At 36.6% G+C, this 23,458-nt stretch overlaps 1 protein-coding gene across 1 annotated transcript in view; it reads left to right on the top strand.

Annotated features, from left to right (window-relative positions):
• The first annotated feature begins 5,113 nt into the window (after positions 1-5,113).
• Positions 5,114-23,458, top strand: part of LCP2 (lymphocyte cytosolic protein 2) — a 34,933-nt gene continuing 16,588 nt past the window's right edge. The window contains exons 1-6 of the mRNA XM_074838290.1: positions 5,114-5,430; positions 8,969-9,031; positions 12,739-12,785; positions 21,391-21,456; positions 22,376-22,407; positions 23,253-23,287. Of these exons, the coding sequence (XP_074694391.1) occupies positions 5,353-5,430; positions 8,969-9,031; positions 12,739-12,785; positions 21,391-21,456; positions 22,376-22,407; positions 23,253-23,287 (321 nt within the window). The 5' untranslated portion in view covers positions 5,114-5,352. The remainder of the gene's footprint in view (positions 5,431-8,968; positions 9,032-12,738; positions 12,786-21,390; positions 21,457-22,375; positions 22,408-23,252; positions 23,288-23,458) is intronic.

The raw sequence follows: 23,458 nt of genomic DNA, 5'->3' as shown, positions 1-23,458 counted from the left end.
GCAGAGGAGACAGGAGTGTCAGGGATCGGGCGGAAGCTAGAGCAGGAGCTGTTATAGCAGAAGGGAGCTGTGCCGGTGGAAGAGAGCCCTGAGGGGAACTGGAGCCCTGCAGAGCCAAGGCCTTGACAGCTGCCCCCGTAGCAGCAGTCTTGTCTGGAGCTGGTGGGAGGAAACCTGTGCTTTTTGATAGCACAGGTGGAAGGGGCCTGAGCAGTTACCCCAGATTAAATGGTGTATTTCTAACTTTCTTCATCTTCACCTTAAATAACTCCAATGTCTCTGTCAAACTTGCATATTTGATTACAGAACCTGCTTGTTTGCTGGTAGAGCTCTGTACCTGGAAAAGACAGTACTAAAATGCAAGATCATATCCAAAACCGCACATCCTTTCCAGTTGTCCTTTTGGCCCACTTAGTTTCCTTCTTATTCACAGCACAGCTGGCATTGTTTGACAGTTTATGAATTGAGCTGTTGAAATGCACTGAACTGACCAAATACTGGGCAGGAGAGTTCTTCAATCTGCAATACCTGATTTCAAGTTTGCAGCTGCTTTTCTTGTTAGCAGAGCCTTTCACAGATCCTGAGAACAACTGATTTCTATCACCCAAAGTCACTAAGTTTGTCTCCTTTTTCCTTCCCTCACCTCCAACTTCTCTTTCACAGCCTAAGCAAAACATTTTTTTTCAGTCTTTCCTCAGTAAACATCTTTTCTAAGGTCTGCTAGGTGTTCTCTGCATTTGTTTGCAATGTCTCCGGGCAAACTAGACATGCTATGCCACTTATGACTCTAACAGAGTGGAACAAAATACATACCTGAAAAAACAGTACTCTTGCTAGAATATCTTTTTCTTTTTTTTTTTTTTTTTTTTTTTTTTACAGCACCTTAATAGATATTTGATTCTCTCTGTTTCCTGAATAGAGTTCAGCTGCACTCTAGTGGCTGTATTCTAGGATTTCAGGCATTTCAGGATTGCCAAAACTCTGTATTTCTACCACTCAAAGTAACACAATTCACTAGCAATGGAAAATATGCTTCTTCAAGTATGCACATTTTTTTTCCATCCAGGAAAATCATTGCTGAATGTTGAATTCAGAAAGAGTATGCATAATTTTTTTTTGTGACATTGGATTTTGAAGTCAGTATCTCAGACAGAGTTTTATTCAAACCATATATTTCAGATGCAGGTAGGTTGGTTAGCATCTACTCTGACTGCTAGACCCATTGAAGTGTCATATATATATAACCCAAGTATCAAATTTATAGTGTCAGCAACTCAGTGCCCACCCCTGTTCTTGCAGATAGCAGTCCCCAGTCCGTGTTTGGTGTGGCCTGTGACCTTGCCACTAGGTGGTGAGGAAGACTCGTAGTTCCATTCCTACAACTGAGCTTTTTAAAGTTGGCCAGGACTCAGGTTTGGATCTTGTATTGATTCACAGACATTGCAAAGCCAAGGTTAACACTTGACTACAAGAATTAAGGAAATAATGCATAAGAACATTTGAGGAGTAGAAAGTGTAGCTCGGTGATTATTAAAGACAGCAAGGAATATATAACAATACCGTGGTGATTTTTAAAGTGTATGAAAATTAAAGCATTTTTCCCATGAGTTATAGACAGGTGTGCAGCTTGGGAATAAGGCATGCAATGTTAAAAGAGAAAATATAGGCTGGTAATGGTAAATATTCCCAGGATAAAAGGAAGAAAGTACCTGAGTCTTTTAAAAACAAAATTGGTCAGGACAAAAGAAAAACATGTCATAAAGATCCACTTTGTTTTGGGACTGAGATGAACACGAAGACTAAATTCTTATGAGGTTTGAACTTTTTTTGCTTGGCTCTAGGAAAATGGACATGTAACCTGAGTTATTCTTGAAAAATAAGCCATTCTGAGAGCTGTTCAAAGTAAGCCCTTAACTCCACTTAAAACAGGGTGCTGCAGAACAGAACACCACCAGAAAGAGGTGAGAGAAGGTGGAAAATATTGATGCTCTTTGAAGGCAGCAGAACGTGGGCAGTGTGAATTTCCCTCCTGCATTGCCTAAAATGGTTAGACTCTCACATTTTCAAATATCAGTCACCAGACCATCACTGCATCTGAAAGAACTGTACCATTGGCAGTTGTTATCTGAAGAAACACATTTTTTATGTGAAGGTTGTGTCACTGTAGGCGTCAACTATAAAAGACCTAATTCTTTAAAAAGAGAAAAAAAGGTCACAGTAAGAAAGGTATGTACCTGATAATAGTTGTACGTCCATGTTTCTCAGCATTTGAAAATCTAAGAGCTTAAAATCCATTTCATGGAAGATTGCCAACTGAAGTATATAACAAATTATATTATGGAACAGATGTATCTTGTGCTGCCTACTTATTGTGGCTTCATTTCTTGCAATGTAAGATTGAACTACTAAGATTCAAAGCATGTGATCATTTCCAGGATTGTCACCCCTGATATGTATTTAGTTATCAACCAAATTTCTGCATGTAGCCTGTCAAACTTGACATTCTTCCCCAGGAACTCTCTGTGACCCTGTCTGTTGGCTGCAGTTCATTTAACTACCCTAATGCTACCCCTGCAGTCGTTCTGACTTCCTCCGTAGAAATCAGATGTGGCTGTTTCCCACACATCCTCCCTTACACTCCTACCCAAACCTAGTTAGAAATTCTGGCATGTAGGCTTGCACAAGTGTGGACATTCAACTTTTTCTCTCTTGATTTCCTTTTTTGGTGACCATCAGTGTTGAAATTGCCTCTCTGAGCAGAGGACAATAGAAGTAACAGGAGCACCTGGGAGAAAGTGCTAATTCTGGAGGTAACAACAGTGACTCTGAAGAGAGAGAGAGAAATAATAAACAAGTGGGAAAATATGGGAGGAGTGAACAGAAGAACAGTTAAAAGCGTGAGGAAATAATGTGGGGTCTTTTTTACAGGAATATGGAATTCCATTTCCAGGAATATGGGATCTGCCACATTGCATTTCTGGGCCACAAAGACATTTAAAAGCATCTTTCAAAACAACTCTTTGCAGTCTGATTGGAATCGGGGGCCATGACTCCTGCATGGTTATTTGCAAGTTGAACAACATTTTCCATTGACATGTTCAAATACATACATAAGTTGGAAATGCAATTTAAAATTGTTACACTAATCTAGCAGTGTATCTGAAAACTCAAATGTAGAAAATACAAAGTGATGTTTTCTCGGCAAGCTTCACTTGGCCACCACATCCTATGTGTTTATCACGTTACAAAAGAAGTTCTAGACAAAGACAAAGCTCAAGTACGTGTGCAGCTGGGTTTTGCAAAAATGCATGAAATATGCATGTAGCTATAATGTACTCGTAGTGACATAGACAGGATCCAAGCAATAATAACGATTAGATAAATGTGTTAGAATTTCTGTGTTAGTTGCTCTCTAGACTAGGAGATTGACTTTAAAGGTGACTGCTTTTCTCCTATCTCAGCATCAGAATAAATGATGCTAAGATTCTTCTATAACATCATCAGAATAAATTTTGACCAGACTAATTAGTTTTATATTAGTACAAATAAGTAAGAACACAATTCAAATTAGAGCTGCTATGCTGGATTTGGGATAGAAATTATATTAGAAGGTAATGAAATACTGTAATAGAATGAACAATTAGAAATTACAGCACAGGCTTCTTCCTGTCGCTGTACTGTAAGAAACTTGTTGTTCTGTTGAAAGACATGGTGTGTGATGGGGTGTCTGAGATGTATGCTATGTAATCTCCCCTTTACCACTGCTGATAACGCACCATCAAAACAGCTTCTCCTTTGGGATTCTTTGTCACAAGTTAATTTAGTCCTATTTCATCCCCAAACCTAGATTTACAATGAAGGGGTGATGATAGTTCTGTGATACTGTCAGTACACGCCCCAGATGATTCCTACAAGTCATTTCAAATAAGAACCCATAAAACACAGCTATATAATGTATTTGATAACTGCTACACTGTTTAGAACAGCTGTTACAGCAGTTTAGTTTTAGAGAGTATTAAATATCATGCTGCTGTAATTTATCAAATTTCTCCAAAAAAAGTAAGCTACTTTAAATCAGACTGTGAATTTCAAAAGGAAAACTCTTATATACAATACTATAGAGACTTGTAGATATGATCTCAAATACATGCACGTATATGCAATGCACTTAAAAATTACAGGTTAGAAGGCAGAAGCTTTTCAATGACTAGTAATAGCAAGAGTGATGCATTTCATTAGAAAGAAGAGAAACCTTCCTTTCCGGTGCTTCAGAACTATGCATCTATTCTTACTAATATAGGAAGCTCACAAAATACCACCTTTTGTGCAGTCTAATGAAGCAGATGTGAACAGTGACCCCAAGCATTCATATAAGCACAGCTTTGGGAGGAAGCTCCACATCAAGAAAAGGGAGAATGGACATATTGGCTTTCTTTCAAAAGACAGGCACATTTGGAATTACTAAATGTAGTCTCATCAAAGGGACATACTGGTAGGATGGGGCCTGAATTGGCTATACATGACAGATGCAGTCTATCACGTCCCTGTGGTAATATTAGGGTTCTGTGGATTCTTTTTCAGACACAAAAATCCTCATTAGAGGTAGCTGAAAAATGGAGCACTGAAACAATGACAATGTGACAATTTTTCATGCAAGCTTGTCCATTTTTCAGTTTCACTGAGACATTCCTTATTTGAAGGAATGGTGACTGTAATTCCACCCCTAATTAATGCATACCTCCTTATGTACAACTCCAACAATAACCTTTTATTGTTGTACAAATCAAAGAAAGATAATGTGACACTTCAGGTAATGAGGTAAGTTGAAGAAGTTTCTCTTAAGTGAATGCTTTCTTCTTTGGAGGGGGCTTGCCTGGGCTAGACTTGCACAGAAGCAGTATCCAGTGTCTATGCAGATAATATGCCAATATTTTTATACTGTATCGAGTGTGTAAATGCATAAATATTTATGTATGCAGTTACAAGCAAATAGGGTCCATAGGAACTCACTTATATGTAGCAGGCAGAGTATTTTCAACACTTTGCTGTGCTTCCTTGTTTACTTATTTATATTCAGACAAAGGAAGTGGTAAGGCTGACTAGCTGACAACTTTTCTGAGAAGAAACCATTTTGTATTAGAGGAAGCAGTATCTCTCTTGGATGTCCTAACAACATAGTTCTAAATTAAAAAAAAACCAAACCCAAACAACAGGTCTTAAACAGAAGAAGCCGGGTATTAGGCAAGGAATTGCTGGACACACTGGAGGTGGTCACACACCGGGAATATATGGCTGTTTCATCGATTGCACTGCTATGACCAGTCTCTAACTGCCTAAAGGAGAAAATTTACGATGGATTTACGAAATATTCCCTATCGTTCAGACGTGGTTACGTGGAACCCAGATGATTTAGCAGAATATTTTAGGATGGTAAGTTTAACCGTGTTTGTATGACGGAGGAACAAACTACTGTAATGTTTGTGCTAAATTTACATATTTTTATAACGGGTAAAGCTTGCTGCAAAACTAAAAGCAAAACTATGGACAGTTAAGAAGCTGAGCTAAACTAGCCAGTGAAATCTATAAATGAATCTTGAAAGTGTGTTTTAAATTTGGTATGAGAAGCTCATAACTTTTCAGAGAAAATATACACTTTATTACAATTCTTGAAATAAGATATATTAACAGCTGTAGAAGGCATTAATGTGTAAAGTTTACAAGTTTTCTAGGTCTTCTTCGATGATTTCCAGAAGAGATTTTTTTTTTTTCAAATTGCTCAGTGTTCACAAATGAGCCTCTGAATGTCTTTGCTAACCACATCCATGAGAGCCCAGCCAGGAAATTAACAGTTGTGGATACACAGACTCCTAATTTTTTTAGGCTCAGTTGGAAAAACCTTTTGCCTTGTGGTTTGACTTCCTTATTCTAAAACTTCTTGGGCAAAACTCGGCTCAAGATTACTAGTTAGCCCTTTTTTCTTGTCACTGTTAATTTTTCTGACATTACCTAGGATGTTAGATGTTAGCTAGGAACTTCTGTTTCTTTTGACATCTTTTTCACTTGTGATGATCTATAAATTTCATTTTACAATGCAAAGGAGTTTCCACACTGAATAAATACTTTGAAAGGCAATAAAGGAATTCACTGCCAATACATATCCTCTGCACAGCAATGCTGACACCTTTGTAATTGCCCAGGAATGTGTAACTGAGCCTATTTTAGTGAAACTTCATTTCTGTGTGTTCTCTGTAAATTGCTCATTTTTCAGTTCACATCACAAATACCGCCTGCTCCATCTCCCTTGCAACTGAATACCTTCCTCCCAAAGTGCAGAACTGTCTGCCTGGAATTTAACATTCGGATCAATCAGATTTGGGTAGATTTTCAAGTAATGCCAGCATAGCTACTTCATTTTCAAGTGAGCTGACAGACTAGACTTGTAAAACCTGAAACAGCTTGGGCCTTATTTTGAAATAATGCAAACTCTACTGTTTCAACAGCTCCTAAAACTCAATAAGAGTTTTATTTAGGGAGTTGAAGCAAGTTTGATACTACAATGCAAAACTAGCTAGTAAAGACAAGCAGATCAAACACAAAGTCTAAATCTCCAGAGAAGTGAAACTGCCAACTAGCAAACCTCTAATTTTAGGGTGCAGGGATTAGTGGCACAGAAAAGTGAAATGAAGAATTGGAGATGGAACAAATGAGATCATTATCAACAGGCAACTTCAGACAAATATGAAAAACATTACAACACTGGTGCATGGTAGTTTGGATCACCATTTCCAAGAGACTGAGAAGGGAAATGGCTTCCTGAAAGAGTTGATGATGATATTCTTAACAGTGATTAAAGGATCATCTGTAAGTTGTATCATAACTGAATGGGCCCAGTTACATTTATTTTTGACTACCTCCCTCTACTGATCCAGATACACCCCGGATAGAAGTAATCTTGGCATTCCATTTTTGAGCAGGTGAATCAGGACAAAAGCTGCTTGAAGTCATCTAAGAAATCTGCATAAAACAATAATGTTAGCCTAAGTCAGCCAGCTCTGGGCAACTACCGTAAGTGATGAGATCTTCACTCCAGATAAACTCATACAATTCCCCTCACACATATCATTAAAGGCTCAAATGTTATACCTTAGGAATGCTTTATCTGCATCTGACTAATATATTTTGCTTGAAGCCATATGTTCAAAGTCCAGGATTCAAGTCCAAGAGGGATAAGCAATTTTTTCTTCTCCTAAACTGAGATAATTGTGGGATGATTTTCAAAGGACAATCATATTCAAATCTTCTCTCATCCGAAGTGCTTGGTCATGACACAGGGCAGTAGTAAGATTTTCACCAATTTATTGTTAGCCCACACCTTCATATTAGCAAAGTTCAGTCAGCTACACATCAGTAATTTATGTAACAACACTATGATATATTACTGGCATGAATAGATTCCTCAGTTTCTGTTGAAGAAGAATTCTTCATACTTATCAGTAATAACATCTAATTTATGATTCTGGGTGTGTTAACTTAAAGCCTATGTTAATTTAAACCATGCATTAAAAATAGGGAAGGACCAATAAAGAACCAAACCTTCAAATAATTTCTAAAGACTTTACATTTTTTTAGAAAAAGCAAAGATGTTTGTAATATCCCGAGGGTTATTTTAAATAGCTAAACAGTATTTTTCATCAATTACTTTAGGAATGAGATTAGGTCTCAGTCACACTGATGTGTTCTACCAAGTATTGCAGTTGCTCATTGCTGCATATAGACTTGTTCTGGTAACGTCATGATAACACTCTCTGTATGAAAGAGACATTATTTACAGGTTTAAGTCCTCAGTCTGTACAAAAGTCTTAATCTGTATCCTAAAATATTTAACAGAGTTAGGTCTGTTTCTGCATATGAGTAACTGAAGGTGGCTCCTAAAAATATTCTGTCAGCTGTTTAGATCATCTCAGGATCTGTTCGCATATAACAACAAGTTACAAGATTACTCCTTAAAATGAATAAATAGCATAGAACTAAGAAAGGACATAATGCTGCCTTTAAGTTGTTCTCTGCTTTAGGGGAATTCTCCCCGCAGCACAGGATCATTTGTTTACATAACTTTCACTAAAGTTTCAGGGAGGACCAGAGCCATTCTTCTGTATTGAAAGCTCCAAAAAGTCACTTTGTCTGCCTGCTCTTTGGGTTCCTTCTGGTCTTGATCAACTCGAAACGTTAAAAATGCATTCTAGTCAGATCAAAATATAAGCTTGTTCTCACATTATGCTATTACTGTTCAAATAAACCCTGAAGACACCTACTGGAAATATTTAAGACTTGTGTCTTGCTTGAATGTGGCTATGTTTTTTTGGTTTCATTTGGTTTGGTTTGGTTTTTTTCCTTAAGTCAGTCCCCCAAATTACTGTTAAATTTTTGCCTGGTAGGACCAGGAGCTTTCTTTTATTATGTACATGATCAGCTTCTATAATACATGTCCTTGTCCTAGATGCTACGGTAAAATATAATATTGTGGAAAAGATTTCCAAATACTTTAGATAATTTCCAGGATTAACAAGTGGCATTTCCATCCAGAAGAGGAAGGTTTTGGTTCACAGAAATGAATTCAGAGACTGGGATCAGGGCTTTGGTATTCCAAGATACTAAGGTTTTTGCTGTACTTGCTGTTTTCTGCAACTGTTCATCCCAGTCAGTACCACAACTATCAATTTTCCAAATATTTCTTTGGGCCAGGCAACTGTGAGATGGTTTTTAAATGTGAGGAATTACATGTTCCTAAATGGATGAAAATCCTCAAGTCCACTGAAGAACCTTTGTCTTAAAAATCCATGTTTACAGAATAAAATGAGCCATTTAGACAGGCTCTAGCATACAAAAGGGTAACTACTAAAAGCTGTCTAAGTGTCTTAATCCATTCTTATAATTAAGGGTGCAATAATCATCTCCTTTTCATTGACAGTTAAAGTATAAGGACTGTGAGAAAGTTGTGAGAAAGCACAGCATAAATGGACAAAGGTTTTTGGTAAGTAGAGTTGTAAAATTCCTTCCTGTAAAATTCCAGTCAAGTGATTGTTTTGACTCCTCCTTACTTTGAATTGGCAGATGCAAAGTACTTAGCTCACAGATGGTTACTGAGGTATAAATATGAGAAGTAAACGCCTTTGCTAAAATCAGCCAGACATCTTGCTTTAAATATGGAATGCTGAGAACCCAAGCATGTTGTTTAATATGCATATATTTCAGTATTTTTTAAACTGACAGGCAAGATATAAAACCACAACCTTGTCTTGAATTCATCTCTTCCTTTATAGGAAGTGCTTGTTTTCAAATACTAACTACAGAAAACTCACATTTATTAACTGTCCTCTCCTGTTAAAGAAGCAGACCTGGTCAGAATGACTGGTCTATTGTAATCACTATTTCATACCTCTATAGTTAAAATTAGATTTCTTCTGCAACAATATTTGAAATCAATGAATGTTGAGAGCACCTAAACTAGTAAGCAAAGTCCCAGTGAGTTCAAATCAACATTGCTCAAGGCTTTACCAACAACTTGGCTTAACTTTAGAAAAGCTGACAACTTCCAATGACATAGCTCCTGCTTTCAGGTCTTCAATACACACCCATGAAGATGTGTAAGGGCTTTTATTATTACTTCATTTTACTTCTATTTTATTTATTTCCAAATATTAACTATTCTGTTTTCCCCAAAAGTAATCATTTTGATCATCTGTGTAATTGGTCTTAGCAGGGTAATCTGCGCATACCTCTTCTAAAGCCTTCTTATTTATTATTTACTTGTCCTAATGTATCAAGCTTTTTGACATTTCATTGAATGCAACATAAAAATTTTCAAACACCTTTTGTAAGAATAGGATATTACACCTCCCTCCTACTGGGTGGAGTCAGAATTATTCAGATGTATGTCATAGGATTTATCCTGCTAACCCCTAAGAGGTTCTCCTCTTAGCACTCCTCTCAAGCACTAAGCATCTGTGGCTGGAGTGGGAGTTCTGGCTCTAAAAGCATTATGAAATTCTGGAAGTTTGTGAGGTACAAATAACAAGAGCAATAACTGTGTGATTCCTAAGTGATTTTTGTATTTTTTTTATTACTTCCAGAGTGTTTCTGTAAATACATAGCTCAGGGTGCAGCATTTCTTCAGAAGCATCCTAGTAGGATGCTTCAAGGATGCTTTTCTATTAAGTAAGTAAGCAGCAGCTCACATCTGCTGAGACTTTTTTTAAGCTTTAGACCTACTGGTCAATTGCATAATGCAAAAGAGGTTCACCTGTTAAACAACAACAAAAGGAGACTTTAAGTTGAATATTCCAGGGTACAATGCAATCTTGAAAAAAAAGTGCTTCTCTGTATGAATGGTTTTTCTAAGAAATATCTTTTTACATTTTATAAGTTATTGGAAACTGTCAAATTATGTCCACACAGAATAAACTGTTAGACTGAGTGTTTGCAGGTTTTGTATCTATTATCAGATATATATGGTAAACCTGACTATGAAAATATTGCTGTCTTATTCATCAGAATAACATCATAGTTTCAAAGTCACATTTCTGTATCTACTGGCTACCACAAGGAAAGTCCAGTTCAGTTGCAGTAGGAATAAAACCAGAGGGATTCCATGTAACTTACTCTAATAAAATTCTCTAATATTTAAAATGCAACTTAAACTTTTTATGAGAGTTTAAACCCATAATATGTCAGGTGTATCACCAAAATAGAATTCCAGAGAGAAACTTGAAAAGTCTTTAGAAAAAATTACGATTCTCCAGTAAATCCTGCAGGACATTTCCATAAAGGGAGTACATTTTTTCTGTGTTTTACTACTGCAATTACTCCCAGAGGCAAAATAGTGCTGGAAAACACAGATAGGATTTGTTCTGTCCTGAAAATCATTGATAGCATTGTGAACCAATGTGTAATTGGAAACTCCTTTTTGCTGGCAGTAAGAGAGACAGAAAGAACCAGACTATCATCCATGTTCCAAAGAGAGTTTGTGAAGCTTGTGATTAACTACACAAAACACTTTCTCAAAAGTTTTCATAATGCACTAATCTGTCCTAAACTTGGAGTTGCACACGGTGGAAGAAGAGAGGGGCTGACTTTCTCTGCAGGATCATCAGTAAAGTGCTCAAGGCTTAGCGCATCTCAGCTTGGGTCAGAAGTAATCTGCGATCTGATTGTTATATTATGGTTGAAAGGGGAAGAAACACTCTCACCCCCCATTCCAGTTTCTACAAAGATTTTTGTTAGGCTGCCAAGGCTGCTCTTAAGTCCAAGGTGTTTTGCAGCTACATCTCCACTAGAACATGTGATTTTACATATACTGTGATGTTACAGATAAGGTTCTTAGCACAAAACTCCAGCAAACAGTGCTCTATTTTAAAATTTGCAGTTTTACCCTGAAACTTTGCAATCATGCACAACTTTGCCTAATTTCACTATGCAGACATGAATGAATTCAATATACCTAGCTTCTGAAGTCACTTAAATACCATATTTTTTAGCTGTACTACAAAGATGTGAAGCAAAATAGTATAAAACCAGAGTCTGTGGTAGAAGTTTGCCTTCCCTACCAGGAACAACCCTTTACAAAGGGCATTGCACATTGCCTTAAAACCACAACTCTTTAAAAAAGCATTTGAAATTTTCTGTCCTTTTATATTTACTGTGAGAAGCATAATTCCAAAATTGCCAGAAAGAATGCCACTGATGACGATTTCAAGCAGACCATGCATGTTCCATTGAACTCACACCTGTCATCAGTAGCACAGGATGTTACCAGGATGTAGCGCTCTATTAATTGTTTGACATTGTCCACCAAGATGACTTATAGTATCTCAAGATTTCTTTAACAATAAATACACGAAGGATATGTTTTCCTGTATGCTAGGTGATGGCAATGTACAAGGAAAAGCAATATCCGGAAAGCAAGAGAATGAAAACAGGAAAAAAAAAAAAAAAAAGAAGACTTAAAAATAGTTCTGGAATTTTTTGGTTTACTGTGTTTTCACCTGCTTTAGCTTAAGAATCTCTGACAATCTCTGGGGAGAAAGCTGTTGCAGAAGAGGGTTTTATTTCAAGTTCTTTTCAGAAGCAGAGCAGGGATGGATTTTAACCTTGCCTGTAAGTCAATGTAACAATATGACATCAATAAAGAACTCGATTAGAAACCAAATCAGAAAAGCAAATTACTTGACTTAACTTTGCACAGAATCCCATTAATTTGAAATTAATTCTGGAAGAATGGCTCATCTGCTGGTAAACAAACAAATTTACCTAACTCTCATCTAGTAAGAGCTGGTTTATGATTTTACTTCTCCTTACAGACCTTTTTACCAAGCTATCATTAAAACATTCTAGCTACAGAAATACTTCTCTGAAGTCACATGTTGAAGTCACATTTTGTTGAAGTCCTTTGTGTGTAAACAAATACACATGGTGTTTATTAACCTCCTAGATAGTTTAATACAACTGGCAGCAACGTAAAGTAAAAACCAACATCCAGCAAAACAGAAAAAGTACAGAAAGTATTTTTTATGAAAATGGGTTCACTTCTCTTATGAACCATGGGATGGGCAGGCTCTTTTCTTGCATTGCTTTTCCTATCAGTTGAAACTTCATGCCACATTTTTAAATATGCAAACTTCTGTAAGTTGCAGGGTGTTCCATGACCAATTTTGTCATATATACCATGTGTTTCCTTTTCAGAACATGTCTGAAAATGATATTCAGAAATTTCCCAAACTCAGAGTGCCGTAAGTAAAGCCAAACCAGTTTAACGTTAAAAATTATTTTAGTTGGTCTGCAGTGAAAACTCATAGGAAATATCAGGCAAGTGATTAGTTAGAGACCTGTTAATTGCAGTGTACTGTGAGAAAAAGAAGAATGTTCCAAACTAAAAGGATTGTTGTTGTGACTGCTCAAGCACAATGATACAATACAAAAAAATTGTCTGGGGGATGTTCAAAAGAACTCATCATAATTTCTTTGACTGAGAGCAGCTACACAAAGGTTAAACTTTTTTGCCAGTATTACCTTCGAAGTATGATTTAACTGTTCACTGCTTAACTTTTGACTAACTCAAAGGAAAAAAAAAATTCAGGTATGTACACAACAGTTGAGGAGTTCAAGCGATTTTCATGATGTGCTTTTCCTTTAGGCAGGTGTTAAATCAGTCAGGAACATTTGATTCAGTGTTAAATAGCTTTCCTCATCTCTTGTGGATTAGGCCTTGAAAAAGTTTTGTATTTATCTGAATAGTTTTAATAATTTCATAGCAGTTACTAAATGAATAAACAATAATCTTATTAAGTTAATCCTGAGTAACAGAGAAATTAGCTTCTTCTGATATTTCATGGTGAAAAAGGATTTTATTTTGCTATGAGTTCTCTGGTACATATTTAAACTGGAAGTTAGAAGGTTCCTAACCATGAGACACATGGTTAGGTAACTGTGAGACCTCTATGGTCTTCTAAACAAAGTAAGGAGGAAAAAAAAAAGGAATTCAAGTCATTTAGTTGTTCTGACATGTCTGTTTCTTTGTTGCTCATTTCCCAGTTCCACACTCACTCCCACTCTGCATACCTTGATTTTTCTATGGGACATAGTCTGCTTCGCCTTTTCTGATGCATCAGAACTTGTGTAAGATGTTTTGGTGAAGCTAACAATACTGAAAAATTTTGAAATACCTGTGTGGTCTGTATTTCATGCACTTATGGGTAAGCTGGTGGCTAGATCTGAGGGCAGGAGGAAACCTCTGTTTGGATCAGATATGCAAGGACTTGAACTTGAAAGCCTCGGACTCGACATGTTTCTTAAGATCATATCTATATTTTCACACAATAAATTTCCCGATAATAGTGATTGGTGATGTATGATGTATTAATAAGGGGGCCCAGATGCTATAAAAAAAGATGCCCCGATGTCTCAGCATTTTTAAACTTAATGACAATTAAAAGCAACATTTAACTGTGGTTACTGAGACTGAGACACCAGAGTTACAGCATATTGTTTGTGAAAAACTCATCTTACCACACTGTAAAACACATTGCTTGTAATTCCCTGATAATTTGTCCCCTCCTTAACAGTCCTTTAGCAAAATTGCCTTATGTTCTCCTTGTTCAGACTTCTAATTTTGAGAACTTTTGGTGCTTTCCTTTCAAATTCATGAGTCAAAAGGTCAGTGGAAGGTTGCATACAAGACACACACATACAAGAGATATTAATGTCAAAGATGAATAGTTAAAATGAAATTTAACAATGGGGAGTTGTTCCTATCTCCCTGTCTAATTTATTGGTATCTTAAAAATGTTTTGAAAATTCAATTTTCACAGTCCACTTATCTTGTAACACCCCTAGCAGAAAGTGAACAGCCTTTTCTAGTCAGATCTTTTGCATTTCTCAACAAGAAGAGAACTTGAAATGAAGAGCTTTAAAAGAAGAGTGAGGCTTGGTGCACAACTTGAAGAACTGAATAAATAAGTAAATTAATAAATCTGAATGAAAGTTCTGGAATTAATGCCCTTGTTCTCAGCTTTTTCCACACTTACAAACAGGGAAACAATTCACTGAAATATTGTGAATATACATGGAAAAAGGCTTGTGTGATATGGGGTCCTCCATGTAATGCCACTGTTTAAAACAAGAATTTAGAGCTTAAATAGGAAAGAGAACTGTTTGCCATTAAAAAAAAAAAACAACCCACAAACAAACAAACAAACAAAAAAAAACCCCAAACCAAAAACCCCCACAAAATCAAACCCAAGAGAATAAAATTCATGGGTAGAAGAACTTGTCATTTTTTTAACATTAATTTCATGACTTTAGAATCTGTGCGCTCTCACCAAAATGGAAAGTGCTTGCCATTGACTTCTACTTAGAACACATTCACACCTCACTTTTATAGCATAATGTGAACCTCACCTTGTAAGAAGAGTTTGTCTACAAGCTGAAATACACATTAGCATATTGTATAGTACCCGATACTTCACAACAGTGCTAAAATCTGAGCATGTTCTGTAAAAATGCTTAATATAAATAGCAAGCGTCACACTTACAGCATTGGCCAGTGGAATGAATAAAACCCACATATACAAGAGAGGTTGCTCTCCAGTAACTTCAGCAGGGTTATGCTGGCCTACATGTATTGAGAACAGAACCCAGCGCTTGCAACTATACAAGGTTTGCAAACCACAGCCTGCATCCACACAGACCTCCTGAGCTGGGTATGTGGTTTTACTAAATATGTATGTTTGAGTAAATCTGCTGATCAAGTTTTGAATATAACTATGTCATTACTCGGGGATGATTCTGTGACGTTTACAAGAATCTTGAAGTGCCTAAGTAGGTAACAGTTGTCATTACAAAGTATGTTGGGCCATTTCCTGAAACGAATAAAAAATCCCCACAATCTTCTGTTATTATTAACAGAATTATTATTTTGAAGGTTAATCTCCATCAGCCATGTTACAGGTGCACATCTTCATGAATCTTCTTTTGGCTTATTTTTAAATATCAAAAAATGATTGAACCACTATTTTGGAAATTAAAATACTTTATAAAATCTTTAAAACTCTCCATTAAGAAGGCTGAACTCTTTATTGAAAACTTTGCTATTAATATTTAAGGGCACCGTATCAAAGTGGCTGACTCATCCAGACAGTCCTGCAAGTTTTATTCAGGCAATTATTTTGCAGGCAAAAGCGTTAATGGACAATAAGGACTCACTGCACCTGCAGATGCACACATAGATTTCTTGAGGGATCATAACAGACTCCACAGCCCATTTACCTCAGTAGTGGTTCCCATTCTTGTTTGCAGTCACCACCCAACTTTCTTGTATGCCTGCAAGAGACACTGAGGTCTTGTACTAGCATGGTAAAGGAAATCTGTCCCGCATGTCTATTGGGGCATTATATCTGGTGGAGGATGGAAAATGAAGACTGAATGAAGACCGACTTTGCCATGGAGTAATTGGGAGGATCAAAACCAAAAGCTGTCCTCATTTTTAAATTATGCATAAAGCTGTGCCAAACAGAGCATTAGACAACTGGAAACCCACGTGCCCTCATTTCCTCGCAGCATCTAGGCCTTTAAGTAAACCCGTGAATTTGAACCTATTATTACATTTGGGGCTTCTCGTAAATATGAAGTTTTTACTCTAATTCAGAATATTTACACTGATGATGCTGTCACTCTTTAGGACCCTGAGACCTCTTGCACTTTTGTTGCTACTAAAGCAATCTTAGGGAGAAGCTTAGAAAATTAACTTTGCTTAATGCTATATTTTGATCTAACATGGAATTGTTTCTTTCATTGCTACTTAGGTGCACAGTAGAATCAAAGGTCTAGCTCAGGCATAAGGTCCCAAAGCAAAAGGCAGAGTACAGCTCCACTTACCACTTCACTTTCACCCTTTCCTTTAAACAAGAGGGAGGTGGAAAAAGCCACTTGGTCTTTGTCGGTTCTGTGTTGTAGCTGAACTGCTTTGGGTGAACATAGGAAGAGGGAGTGAGGAGAGATCCTTGGACTGGTTTAAGGCTCTGGTTCAAAAGGCACTACTTGCACACATGCTGAGCTTCAGGCAGTTCTCCATCAAAACAAAAAATGCCACCACATAACATTTCGACTTGAATATATACATTTCTATTTGAAGATACAGAGTATCAGCTTTAAATCACTTGGTAAAAATTTACTTTTAAGAATACTAACCATATCTTAAGAATTTAAGCATAGTTTCAATTCTATGAAAAGATATATGCCTTTCTGTGCCCGTGACCTACACAGATCTGCTATGGCACTGATGATCCATCTCTGAAGACCTGATACTGCATGATTACATGTGGTGGAACCCGATCTCCAGGTTCCAGACCATGAAAGGGTTTCCCCTACTTCACTTGTTCTCAGATTTAATGGAAATCTATGGCCCAGGAGATATTCAGCCATTATCCCAAAGTTATCACATTGCCACAGTCGTTTAAGGAGCAGCAACATCTGTGCCAAGTTTTCTATTGGTAGAAATGCCTAACACATACATTTTCTCCTTTTCCCCACTGAAAAATTAAAATAAATAATCGTGGCACAACCATCAGTTTTAGAGATTGGGCTATCATGAATGTAGCTGTCATCCTAAGTAAGATTGCATCACGGTTGACCTAACAATTTGTCAGTTATTAATAGCTTAGCTCAGTTGCAACCCATTTTCTTCAAACACACACTATGCTTAACACTTGGCATTTTTGTAACAATATGAAAAACTGTTAAAAACGACTATATTTTTTGTTGAGCTCATTCATATTACTCTTGTACTTGCTATATCTTATGAAAGAACCATTTAAGTTAATATTAATAGCACTAGGTTAACATGCACACCCGAAGCTTCACAAACAACACACAGTATCCTGAAAGAGTAAGTGGTATATTGGTGGAACAGGGAAGGGATATGGTATATTTTACACAGAGCAAACATTGAATATCTGTCTTAAGTGCTAAATGAAACTCAGACCTAATCATGAGGGTGTAATTATAATTTTGATAATAAATCTAATGAAACAAGAGGCCAAGATACAGCTTAAGGGACACAGAGCTTTCTTGTTGCTCATTATCATTTATCATTATCAATTATTATTGTGCAGTCACAGAAGGTCATAAAGGTTTATACTTGTGGATAACAAATGTGAGTCTTGCAAAATGTTTTAAAGTGCATTCAGCAGAATGTGCCTTACTTAATGTGGTCAGAATTAATAAACAAGCAAAACCAAAGATCTCATTCTAAATAATGCTGGTGGTTGGTCGATACCTGAACCATGATCAGACTAACTGATGTTAGTCTTTGCCACTCTGATTGTTTACTATATTGAGAGAAAACATTTCCAAGTTTTCAGTAATTCAAGGTATTAATATGGGCTGTTGATCTCTTTGGCTATCCTTAGTGGCAGGTTGCTGGCAAAACAGATTTGAAATTTTCGACCTTGGTCTGAAAGCTTATGGCATATCCCATAGCACTTGTGAAAATTTCCAGTAATAAAAAGAGCATCATTGCACTAAAGTACATAATGGCACCTGTCAGTTCAAACATGATAAATGTGCTGAGTTCTGAATGGGACACATTTGAGCCTGCAAACATGGCACAGTCTGAAAGTCCTTCTATTTTCAGGAGAGTCAAAGTGCAAACCTAAAAATTAAGAAATCTATGGTCTCTTTTAAAAAGATATGCCTTGGGTGGAGGTGAATGTGTGTGCATACATGCTCTCTCAGATGAGATTCTAAAGGTTGTTGAAAGGTTTAGAACATAATTGATAATCAGTCAGTTTTGAAGCCAACAAAATAGTATTGCATCTGCCCAACAGACTTTTCTCAAAGGCCAAAACAAAGACTTCATCACAAACTATGCTCTTGACAGTGTTCAGTACGCAACCATGCAACTTCCTGGTCCTAGAGGACTTTGACTTCCGTCTCTCTCACCCATCTTAAGTCCTTAATCCCTTTATATCTATCTACCTTTATACAGGTAGAATGGATACTACTCATGACAATATCTGCAGTTAGGCGAACAAAAGACAGTTTTGGAGTACTGCTTTGGGGGTTGGTTGTGTGGGGTTTTTTTTTATTTTTGACTTCCTGCCAGCTTTAAGCTAAGTGTCTGGTGGAGGAGGTAGAAAGAGAAAGAGAAGTCTGAGTAACATTTTCTGCAAGTGCTGTTGCCTTATCCTCTCCTATCATCCACTCCCACAACTCAGAAAGCAGTGTGGTTTGGTACTTCCTTCCTCACATGGCTACAGACTCAGCTGCTCAGTGCACCCATCTTCTGTAATAACGTTGCTTGTAAAGTGTTACCATTCTAAAATTTGTTTTCTTCTAATAACCTCTCCGAGCCATTGGTCTGAAGCATTTCAAATAAACTTAAAGATTAGACACTGTATTTTAAGCAGCAAATGATAAGATGAGCAACTTTTTCCTTTCACTGTTTCCTCAAAAGCCAGTTGGTGTAAATCCTCATAGCAGTCAGCCTAGGTTTAATCCAGAAAGGTTCCAAACACTCAGCTCTCATTCACACCCATGGAAGTCTCAACTAGAAGAATTATTAGCTCTAAACCCAGTGATCTTCATTTTACTTCTCTAGCTGAAAATAAACACAATATGAAGAAAGATCCTTCCTCTACCTCTTCTACAACAGAGAATAAGCCACAAACAAGTTCCGTAATCCACTTTTCACCCAAAGCACTGGTATACGCAGTGCACTGTTCACCCCGGAACATTTCCTGATGTTTCACGTGGAATTTATTACTCACACAGCAACTTCCTTATCACCTGCACCAGAAGGAAATTTCTTGTGCAGAGGAGTGTTCATTGCATGGGAAAGAAGAGCAAGAGGAGTCCTGTGCCTATAATTTGGCATTTTTCTTGCTTTATGCGATTTGCTTGGGTAACAATGTCAGATTTAGACAGCTGTAATCCTGAAATTACTAAAATTTGTGCATGTGCTTGTTTCAAAAGGGGCAAGTATGACAATATTTGCTTCAAATCAGAACATTGCTAAGTACTCTCTTAAAAAAGAAAAACAAAAAATATTCTTTTGGTTTTCATACTTGGATCCTTGTGTACATATCCTTAACATCAAATTACTCATCTTCATCCTTTTCAGACAGCACGACCATACTGATCTGAAATTCCTTGTTCTCTGATACTTGCTGGCAGTCTGATCTGTCCCCATAGCACTTTCCATAATCAAACAGAGCAATGCTATACCTTGAATTTACCTTTTAGTTTGAATTACAGTAAGGTAAGTATTAGGAAAGTAACAAGGGCAAGAGAAAGGATATTCAAATTAAGGAAAAGATTTTTAGCATGGTTCAGGATCAAAAAAAAAAGAGTATGTTTTTGTTGGCTTTTTTGAAAATACTAGATTGCTTGAAAACTTGTCTTCCTCAAGTCCCAGCCCAGAAAAGCAGTTAAACATGAAAGAGATGCACAAATGAGGTCATTTGGAAAAAACTAGGGGATTATTATTGCTGAGTAGCAGAAAAAGACTTGAAAGAGGAAGAAAAACAAAACAGAGTGGTAACTGTGTGTCCATTAAAAAAGATTTTACAATACTATACACAGTTTGATTGACCAAATCAAAGATGCATGGAAAAGAATTCTGCACTACCAAACAATAAAGATAAGGTTTTAGAGAATTTAGAATCTGAGATAAAACAAATATGTTGAGTGCCTCATTTTTTTCTATACTACTTTTATTTCCACAATTACTGCCTCTGATAGGCCTAGGTAATATAGGCTACAAGCAAAATGGAATATTTTTATTTAACCAATGCATGTAACCAATTTGCTTTGGTTGTCACAGGACTTTCTCGGTGGGACTTTCCCCAGAAATATTGAGAATTAAGAATCAGACCATGACTCATCATAAGCTTTCTTTGAAACAAAAACTTTATGTGAAACAAAATAATCATAGAGGCAAACTTCATTACTAGCAGATCAGAATTCTGTTGCTCTCAGTGGACTTAGTTCTGTTAAACTCTGGACTGACTGTCCTCTAACCTCAGAGTTGTTCTCAGGGAGTCAGTCACTACAAAAACTGTCAGTCCCAGATGTCTGTGCTGGCTTGGATGCCAGCAATATTAACAGCATAAACACATGCCCTGGACTGAAATTTTACTCAAGGTAGCATTTCATGGGTTGTTATTCACCCTACTGCTGTACACAAACTACATGAGTGATGACAACAACATCCACTTGGAAAAATCTCTCTAGATGTAAAGCTACAGTCTTTGTATGTTCCATGAATATTTCTGCCCTGCCCTGCCCTGTCCTGCAAATGTGTTATAAGACGGAACTAAATCAAACTTTTCACCTTCTTTACTGGAGGGATTCTGGATTAGGTATTATCTTGGTTGCAGAGGGAGGGAGACAAAAAGAACAGAGAGTAGACACAGAGTACATTTAATCCCTGCTTTTGCAACCATAAGCTTTCTACCAAGAAAGCTGCTTCCTGAAGCATGATCTGCTTTTTCCATGCAAAATAATACAAATGCAGTCGCCATTATTTAAAGCAATGTTCTAGTGCGTGATTGTCTACCACACCCAAAGTTTCTAAGGCTTGCTGGGTTTAATGTTTATTTTAAAATTTAATCCAACAATATGGGTTTTTATCTGTGTAAAAGAAGTCTAGTCTTCAATTGGATATGCTATAGTGCAACAGCAATAAGATGATAAGATGATAAATTCAATATTCAATAGTAAATAATCGTTCTGAATTAACAGATTTAATTTAGCAAATATTGAGGGAAAGAAGCTAAGAAAATTACTGACAAATTTCAAGGCATTTTTTAAAACTATTTTTGTGTTTCTTTTAAATAGAATTGTAAGTAAATTAAGTCAAGAAATAAACAGAAATGAAGGGAGGCTATCCTTCTTTCCAAAATGGTAAGTAAACCAATTCAGCTTTCTTTTTCAAAGCTTTCAGATATGTCTTTTCCGGACTGTTTTCCATTTGATCAGTAATACCTGGGTCAGAGGGACAGCCTGGAAATTATATAAAAGAAAACTCTCTTTTGTTAATGTCATCTGTTAAGAATAGCAAAGCCTGAGCCCATGAACACCCTAGATACTTCTGCCATTTCTGGACCAAGTAGCGTTCAAATTTCATACAATTTTCCACCTGAGTAAATGAATCTTTAGGAATTCTATAAAGCCTAGGCACATACTATTGCACTAATAAATCATCATTAATGCATTTCACAGACCTATAAATCATTACAATTTTTAATACTTTATGACTTATCATTGAATATAATATTTTTGCAATAGAAAAAGAGCAAAAATTGCAAGAACATCACATGAAAAAAGAATAATTTATATTCACATACAATGAAAATCTAAGTCTAGTCTACGTAACATGGTTTTACATCATCTGATAACATGATTTTACACCTTTGCATTAACTAGAGTTCAAAACTAGAATTGAAAACCATAAAAATATTTATAAACCCTAAAAATATTTATGAACTTGACTTTCAGCAGCTTGAATGGAATTAGTAAAGAATGTTTCTATTCTCAGGACCAGGGCCCCTGATAAATTTATTTACTGAGTCCCCTTGTTTCTAAACACTCGACCACACTGACTTGAATTTTTTTCATGACAGTTTAGCTTACATCAGGATCCTGTATGTGAAATACGAAGTAGTGTGTTTTTGGCATTTTGGGCAGAGTTAAATTCATATATATAAGCTTCATTCTACTGTTAAAGCTAACTATTACTTTTACTCACAATAGATTTTAGTATGCTTCAAACATTTAAGAATTGCAAATGGAAGGAATTTATTTTTTTGTATCTTTGTTGTAGGGCCCAAACACAAAAATGTCCTGAAAATCCAGGTAAGTATGTACTGGCAGATAGTCTCTAAAAACAAAAAGTGTTTAAAAATATTAAAATATTAGATTAATCCTTGCAGGGCAGAGTAAATGGGAGGGGGGCGGGGGAAAAGAACCCAAAACAATAATCAGAAGAAGATGAGAGCACAAGAAATTTGCAAAAGGAATAAAGAGTAGTTACAGGAGAACAAGAAAGAAAAAATATGTTTAAAATAGAAAAGATTGTGAAGAAAGGCAAGGGCAGAGACATATACATGAGCATCCCCAAACTGCCTTCCTTTAAACCAATACATAGTATTAGTCCCTATATATTTCTGTTTCAACACCTCTGCCCTCTGTCCCTGCTCCTAGCAGCACCCTGTATTAGAGAGGTAAGCTTCTAGATGTCTGCCGTGTTCTGAATTTTTATTTCAATTGTTTTCTTAATATGCCACAGGTACTTAAAACTTCTGCAAGCTACCATGTTCCCCCAGTCCTACTGAAATTAAAAAAACCCTTTTGATATGAAAGCTAAAATAGTATTAAACAAAGAGATAAGAAATCTGTGCTCATTCTGAAAGCATCCTACTTCAAATTATGTTTCACACTGGAAGTGTAGGACAAACTTGAAGTGACAGCACATATATCATTTCATACAAGGATAACTATACTCTTAGTTTTGAATCAGTGTTATTTGTAGTACCTTTCATGATGGCCTGCCTGCCTTTCAAAGACCTTCCTTGTTCCTGTGACATAGTATTCTGGTTCAGAACTGATCTGGGATTTGTTGTGTCCTTTTTGTCAAGTTATGTCTTGATAGTTTGAAGTTGTACATGCTAAGAAGTCTGTGGTTATGCTTCTTTACACAGGATACAGTCAAGAAGATGGTGGCTGGTCTTCATTTGTGAGTATCAGGATTAACAAAACCTACTGGTTGAATGGATTACCTCTTCTGTAAAGTCTATAATTTCTGGCATTATCTGCTTTGGGCAGCACGGATGGAGTGAGCAATGGCAGGGGGTGTTAGAATGAGGAGAAAGAGAAGCAGGAGCATGAATGATTGGAGAGCTGCATG

The sequence above is a fragment of the Strix aluco genome, chromosome 13 (assembly GCF_031877795.1).
Source record: "Strix aluco isolate bStrAlu1 chromosome 13, bStrAlu1.hap1, whole genome shotgun sequence".
NCBI lineage: Eukaryota > Metazoa > Chordata > Aves > Strigiformes > Strigidae > Strix > Strix aluco.
Note: the sequence above shows the minus strand (reverse complement) of the source record. Positions and strands in the feature narration are given on the sequence as shown.